The sequence below is a fragment of the Chenopodium quinoa genome, unplaced genomic scaffold (genome assembly GCF_001683475.1).
Source record: "Chenopodium quinoa cultivar QQ74 unplaced genomic scaffold, ASM168347v1, whole genome shotgun sequence".
In the NCBI taxonomy this organism is placed as follows: Eukaryota; Viridiplantae; Streptophyta; class Magnoliopsida; order Caryophyllales; family Amaranthaceae; genus Chenopodium; species Chenopodium quinoa.
Window position 1 is genome coordinate 11,152,871 of NW_018742738.1, and position 8,291 is coordinate 11,161,161.

At 35.4% G+C, this 8,291-nt stretch overlaps 1 protein-coding gene across 1 annotated transcript in view; it reads right to left on the reverse strand.

Moving 5' to 3' along the window:
* Positions 1–7,916, reverse strand: part of LOC110724247 (actin-related protein 4-like) — a 22,853-nt gene extending 14,937 nt beyond the window's left edge. The window contains exons 1-5 of the mRNA XM_021903660.1: positions 7,649–7,916; positions 6,621–6,712; positions 4,696–4,872; positions 4,354–4,427; positions 2,597–2,677 (exon numbers count right to left, since the gene is read on the reverse strand). Of these exons, the coding sequence (XP_021759352.1) occupies positions 2,597–2,677; positions 4,354–4,427; positions 4,696–4,872; positions 6,621–6,712; positions 7,649–7,661 (437 nt within the window). The 5' untranslated portion in view covers positions 7,662–7,916. The remainder of the gene's footprint in view (positions 1–2,596; positions 2,678–4,353; positions 4,428–4,695; positions 4,873–6,620; positions 6,713–7,648) is intronic.
* Between the last annotated feature and the right edge of the window lie 375 nt (positions 7,917–8,291).

Genomic DNA, 8,291 nt, shown 5'->3' on the forward strand with positions numbered 1-8,291 from the left:
TTTTAGGTAATCCTTGTGAGGTCGCTGCCTCGAAACTCATGAAGAAATTGGCAGATACATATTTCACAAAGGTTACCGCTTATGCAAAATCCACCTTTTCTTTGTCTCCTCGGCAGTTAGCATTGTGGAAGTCGCAGCAGGGTGATCACACCTCTGCTTGGCTTCGGGCAGTCCCTATTTCTAGATTAGGTCAAACGATGAACGCTAAAACATACCGATGTGTGTTGTATTATCGAATGGGTGTTCCATTGTTCTCTGTCCCGACAACACCGTGCTCTGCTTGCTCTTGGGTTTTTACGGGGGATGTATTCAGCGACCATGCGGTGTCATGTGCTGGTATTGTAGGTACTAAACATCGGCACAATATTGTTCGGGATACTTTTGTTGATATTTGCTATAAATCTGGATTTCAGCAAGAAAGGAGGTTGACATAGGATTGTCTGGAGGGAATGATGGGGCCCTCAGACCTGCGATGTTTTACTTTATTCATGGGATCGTGATCGTGATGTATGTGTTGACTTCAAAGGGTCTTCTCCTTTGACACAGACAAGGCTATCTGATTTTGTTCCGGGACGGGTTATGGCTGGTGCGGCTCATCGGAAGCGGGCTAAGTATGAAGATTGTTGTGTGGCGATTGGATATGGTTTCATTCCCTTCTCCTTTTCTTCGCTGGGGGAATTAGAGACGGAGGCTGTTGCGTTATTGAAGCGGATTCAGAGGTTCTCGACGACGCAAGACATTAGTGCTCGTGCTCACTAGGGTAGGCTTTGCTATAGCTAGAGGAGTGGGGGCCTATCTCAGCTACCCACTAATTTATTGTAAGTTGTATGACTTTTGTTTTTGAGATATAATAATAATAATAATTATAATAACAATAACAATAACAATAATAATAAGGAAAAATACACTTTAATAACCCCAACTATGGGCGATTTACTTTTAATAATCCCAACTAAGGTTTATTATCTAATAATCCTAACTATTGGGGATGTTTGCCAATAATAGTCCACCGATAACCGTACCGTAACCTACTGAAAGAGTTTTTTTTTAGCCACATGTCACCATGTGAATGGTGCAAAATTTTTTTAAAAAATTAAAAAAAAACAATAAAATCCCCAATAATTCCCAGCCACCCCATCACTTCCCAACCTTACCGGAATCCGATCGGCAACCTTTCCCCGACCACCAAACCACCTCTCAGCCAACCCCCAACCACCGAAACCACTTCCCAACAACCTCCCGACCACCAAAACCACCTCCAAGCCTACCCCTGACCACCGAAACCACCTCCCCAGCATACCCCCGACCACCGAAACCACCTCCCAATATACCCCCGACCACCGAAACCACCTCCCTAACATACCCCCGACCACTAAAACCACCTCCCCATCATACCCCCGACCATTAAAACCACTTCCCCAGCAAACCTTCGACCACCGAAACCTCTAAAACTGGCCGGCCGGCCTTCCACAACCCAACCTGATCTAGCCCCAACACCCGAAACCGCCACCCCGATCCCCAAAACTCGCCGAAATCCAACAAAACCACCCCAATCTAAAACCCTTAACTTGACGAAAATTGGTCTGTTCACCCCATAACCACCGAAACTCGCCATCCGACCTTCTAAAACCCCAACTAACGTAGCCCCGACCCCATAACCGCCTACCCAGCCTCCCTGATCTCAAAAACCACCACGACGATACTAGGCTACTTTTTGGGATTGGGGTGGCTAGGTAGGTGGTTTAGGGGTCGGGGCTAGGTTTATTAGGGTCGTGGAAGGCCGACCGACCGGTCTGGTTAATTGGGGTGATCGGCCGATTTTTGACGTGTTAATATGTGGGTTTAGGGTTTGGCGATGATTGTTGGTGGTTAGAAATTTTTTGCTTTTTTTTATGTTTTTTTTAAAAAAAAAATTAGACCAATCACATGTTAACACGTGTCATGCTAACCTGTTATAACAAGTCATTGACTTTGTGTTGACCGGTTGGGACTATTGGTGGCAAACACCCCCAATTGTTAGGATTATTACATAATAAACTTTAGTTAGGATTATTAAAAGTAAATCGCCCATAGTTGGGAATTATTAATAATAACAATAATAATAATAATAAAGTAAGAGGCCACATTCTCCCTCCAATCTAAAATTTTCCCAACACCTATTTTCACACCTACTTTCTATTACAAATACAGCATACATGGCGCACAGCAAAATCATCCTAAAACTTCACATCTAGATGAATAAAATAAATATCCTCTTTAGAAGTAAATAAGCAAACAGCATTCTTCCAATTACAAATAAGTTAACAGGATGTCTAGATGAATGTTAAAACAAAAGAACATACTACTAGCTGTGAACTGGAGCTGAGGACCTGCTGTAAATTTAGAAGCTATGCACATTGATCAACATAAAAGACAAAAAGAGAAAAATTTGCCAACAAAGCAAACATGCAATTCTTCACATGGATGGAAGGGGTAATATGTCACTCATCAGACACTTTGTCTCCATTCAGCAGGATCTCTACATAAGATGTCCTTGCAACCACATCACTATTATTACAATCTCTAAACACTAAGTCCATACATAGCTCAAGCTCACCTTTCTCTTTGCTGTTGATTATTTGCAGATGGCTCTGCAAGTAACATCGGATGCTCTTTTGGATCAATCAGTAGACATTCCCTACAAGTGATATCAAATATATTACAATATGTCTTGTATAAATACATAGATTAACTAGGAAATAAATTAGGCAAGGATCACACAGTTGAAGAGGCTTAAAAAGAGGATAAAGATCTAAATTATAAACTATATATAGCTATTTTTTTTCCTATTAATATAGTTACATGGGTTAAAACAATAACACTGAATATATTTACATTAATATTTTTGAAACTCAAGCAGTCAAGCATATAAGCATAGGAAGTAAATTACTAAAGCACAGAGAAATTTAAGGATCGCAATATTGATACAACAAGAGAGAAAATTTTAGGCAAAGGCTCTTTGTTCATCTGATTTTGTCTGAACTTATATTATTTTATTTAATATCTGAACTAATATTATCTTGGCTTAACTTATCAGCACTTAAATAATTTAGGCCATAACTTATTTTGTACTTCCTCCGTTCTTTTTTACTTGACCCGCTTTAACTTTTACACTATTCACCACCTCTCCTTTGACCGTCTTTTGTGAATGATATGTAAGGAAAAATATATTCATATGATATCTTTTTTAATTCGTCTCAATAAGTACTATCGTAATATACAACTTTAATAAGATTTACTTATGAAGAATTAAAGTAATTGATTGCTAAAGTTTTGCATTGGCGAGCGTGATAAAAGAAACGGGTCAAGTAAAAAAACGGAGGAAGTATGAACTTAATTTTATCTATTTTGTCTTATATAAGATAAGATAATTTATAATAAGATAAAACAAACAGGATAATAATCACAAACAAGTATGGCAATCTCGGAGAAAAAATAATTTTTATTTTAAGACGAGACAAGATAAGTTCAAATCAAATACTTTCACATAATTTCAAATTAAATAACTTCAGACTAAAAAATAAAACCAAACAGAGCCTTTTTTTTATTATTATTATTCCTATTAGGATTTTAATTTGTCTTGGTGAGTTGATACATCACTAACAACCCTAACTAAATTTGCTCCTTACAAAATTTCTGTTACAAATAAATACATAACAAGGCTTTTAGTAGAACTATTTATTGAATATAATTGGCCGAGTGAAATGATGAATTTTGTTTACATACATGCTCTAAGACATCCCAAGGTTCTAATCAAAAAAAATTCTAAGCCTATATAAAAAAGATCAATGGCAAAAAATCTATTGCCAAGGGATGTTAAGGACTTCCCAATCACCTATAAAAAAAGATCAATCACTAGTACCTTATGTAAGGTTCTTTGCATCGCAAAGATCCACTGTAATTCTTGAATGATCAAGTAACTTGCAAGAAATTGCACCATGACACTATTAAATAGGGCGATTAACCTAGACCAATCTTTAAGCTTTTGGAATCAAGGCTTAATTTGCTTCAAGCAAGATGAGAAAAGACTTTATATACGAAATTTGTGTACTGCTTTATATATTAAGACCTTGGGTGATCATCTACACAAAACTAACAAAGAAAGTGACTGGCAACTCTCCTACAACCTCAATCAATAGTCGAAATTCATATAAAGCTCATTCAATAGAAACTGAGCCAGAAAATACAATAGTGAACATTTTTGAAGACACAAAACTAAATTCCCAGAGCATTATTACTATCATCACTTTCAACGTTAGTATATTGTCCACTCCTTTCATATTAGGAACCAAGGAATTAAAACATTCCAATCACCTGAAACCGTGGTCCAATATGCTGTCAACAATATCCCAGTCTGCGATCACTCCGTCTTTAAAGGGAGATAAGACCTGATAGAGTAGGATACAAGATACCATAAGATAATAAATAAATAAATAATTCAAGAAATGTATGGTTCATTTTTTAATATGCTACATTAACCACAATGTTCCTTCTGCTACATTAGAATTTATTTTATAACAAGTAAGAAAGCAGCAAAGTGTTTATCTTTCAATATTTATCCCTTGTTCAGGTAATCTTGCAGCCTACACTCAATTATATTCTCCACAATCACAAAATTATGAGATTTATAAGGGAAGAATTACATCAGTCACTTGCCTCCATATTATCACGACGAAATCCCAAGGATTGCGATCCAACATAAAATTTGCGTTTACTCTTTTCTTTCTCAGATTCAAAGGTTTTCACAGTACTGTTTGAATCAGGAGCTGAACCCAGGTTCTTTTCAGGGTTATCAGGAACATCAACCTCCATTTGATCAACTGCTCCAACCACCTTCATAACATTAATGAAAAGAAAGAGGAGAAATTTAGATAATTGAACCACTACACTTAATAACAAAGAGACAACTAAGATGCACAATCATGAACGTCATCATTACTGTTACTTCATCACCAAAACAATAATACCCTAATTCCTTAATGCATAAATAAGGACTTGTAGAAGAAAATCGTCCATTAAAAGACATGACCAATTGACCATAACTCATGAAAAGAATAAACCAATGACCAAGTTTTATCATGCACTGGGAAGAACATAAAATCTGTACAATAATTGCAAAGAGCCCAATATCAACAAAAGATAACCAGACGCCAGATTCTTTTTGTATAATGGAATATCAACTAAAGATAATGACAACTCTCATACAATTTACAGTTTTACACAGACTATTAGGGGAAATAATAACTGAACAAATACATGCAGATGTGCATGAGGAATTCCATTTTGAGATCTTCACTTGGCATAAGCACTGATAAACAAAATATTTAGCCTATAACACTATGTTAATCACAAATAGGGGCCTTGAGGATATGCATGTTGGTACAAAGTTTAATAAAATCTGAACATGAGCTTTGCCCATACTCCAAGGGGAAAGCTGACCGATAAGGCAAGCTTTGACGTTGACAAAATGGCAAAGGAAAGATGTTGGTTAGAAGTTTGCCAGACCAGAACAAAGCTGCCCAATAAGGCGCAAATTTAAGCAGCAAAAGTCTGGGAAAAAAAACCTAGTTTTCTTCTCTTTGATTCCTTTTGTAACAGCTACCTTGTCAATCTAAAATAAGTTTGACCTTTTGGCTTTTATAAAATTAAACGTAATTTCAAGATTGATTTCCTGTTAATAAGGGAGTTTCAAACTCTATTTTCTCAAATTGATTTCTCTTAATGGCATTGATATCTCATGAATTTTGGCATCTCCTAGCTGCTGCATAAACCATCTTCTTCAATATGTACTCAATGACTCTCCATGAGTAATACACACAACATTGTTCATTCATCTTCTTCCTTTTCTTCTATTTCTTTCTTTGTGAATAAGATCATGTAACTCTAACCTCTCAACTAAAGTGTCTATGTGAGATCAGTGTGTAAACTTAAGGTAAAGAATTGGCAAATACAATTGAGAACCCTATTTGCGCTGAAATCAAACATTAGTAGTCCCTACTTGACACGACTAACCAATTTCAATTCACCATTGTTTTGTTTAATTTTTCCTAGTATTAGACTTGAAAATTCCTTCAATTCCAACAATGCTAGCATCATATATGATAGGACTAAAGAGGGTAAATTGAAACCTAGTTCACCATCATAGAGCTCCTATGTCCTATACTCCAATAGCCGCTGTAGGGGTAGTTGAGCGAGTGACAAGGAAAAGTTCTGCCAGATCATTTTACAAGAGTTGTGAATGTTGTCCAATAGCCTAAAATAAGGCTCTAAAGATTCATGATGGAACGGTAAAGAAGTTCCAAAATTTTATGATCTGATTTGAAAAGGCCATCACCATTAACCAACTTTTTAGTTAAACTACTCTCACCATTCCCTAACTATATTTATTTTGCAACAACGTCCTAAACCAAAAACTTATTGATTTATATTAGTTAGAATTAAAGGATAAAATATCAAGTATTCTTAAATCAAGAAAAGCTACCAAAAGCAGTAAAAAAAAACCTTAACATTTACTGGAATAATGAAAAACAAGGGAACAAGAAGCACTTAAATCAGAATGAAGAATATGATGAAGCACTTACAGAAGGAAAGACAGCCTTGGGAGCATCTTCACCAGCATAGCCTGCCTTGCAAGTGTGAGACCCCATGTCTATCACAATTGCTGATACTTCATCTATTTTGCAGATATAAACATAAAAGGATAAGAAACTACGCATCATTGAAAAAAAAAATCAAAATTAATTTAAATAAAGTTATTTGAAAACCACCTCCAAACCCTGCCCTCCAAAAATAGGCAGAATATTTCAATCATCGACAATATTCCTTTTTTATAAACAACTAAAAGAATACAACTCTATTATGAATGAAAAGACGGATAAACATAGACAAAGAAGTCCAAGTTTTAAATTTTTATGATAAATATAATGGTTTCATTCGATAAAACGGATGTTCTCAAGTCCTGTACAGCTACAGCTAATTTGCAGTTGAATTTAAACAAGAACCATAAAAATCTAATTCATACGTAGTATTTATCAAGACATATACGACAATCATTGACGAAATTCTTCTTGTGACTAACTGGTAAAAGCATTCAACTTAATCATAAATAACTTAAAATAATAAAATAAAATAATAGTGAAATGAAGTGAAACCGGGAAGTTCATGGCAAGTTTGAATTTCAACAAAGATGGGTTCATTCAATTTACAGGGATCGTTCTGATACAACTATAATACAATTGTATTTCTAAAATCAAATTTTATCAAATAATAGCAAATTATCACTAGCTAATACATAAAATTCAACAATGTGACAAAATTTTTGAACTTTACTAAAAAAATTGATCCTGCAACCAATTGAAAAGAACAACATAGAGCTATAACATAAGTAACTATCCCAATAATTTGTCCCTAGAAATGCAGAAACAATGTACAATTGCATTTATCAACTTCCAATTCAGCCGTTAACATAAAATCATAACCCCAAAACCCTAGCAAATAATGAAAAATTCCATGAAAATTAACGATTTAAAGAAGTAGTGCATAAATGATGGAGAAATTGAAGTAATTTAGGGCGGAATACAAAGGAAAGAGAGAGAAAAAGTGAACTTACCGCCACCATACATGGTTGCGCCTTGTTTCGACGAATTGCGTAAGTGGTGGTCTGGTAAGTTGGGGTTTTGGGAGGGAAGAGTTGATATGTTAAGTGAAAATTGAAAAGTGTTTTGTTAAGAGTTTTTCGAATTTTGATGTAAAATCCAAAGAATTTGTTCTTTTTTTTTTTTAACTTACGAAACTTTACGAATAATGTAGGGAAGCTAGATCAAATAAATGTCTGATTTGCTGAATTGAGCTAAACTGAACTCAATTCAAGATTGGAGCTGAATTGAACTGAACTCAATTGAATAGAGCTGAAATGAATTATTCATGGGAGAAGAAAATTAGAAACTGGATTGAAATTAAGCTGAAGAGAACATGATGTAAGTAGGGATGGCAATTTAATACGAGTTCGATTCGAATCCGATTTGATCCGAAGAAAAAAAATCCGATCCGAATTAGTTTAAAATTAGTCCGAATCCGAGTCCAATAAAATAGATCAGAATCCGAATAGGATGCGGATCGGACTTGGACCTTACACAAAATCCGACGAGTCCGATCGAGTCCGAATCCGAAAGTATGAGCATATGCTTTATAACTTGGGACAATTGTTTGCTTGTTTTGTAGCAAAATGTTCATATGTAACTTAGTTCATAATT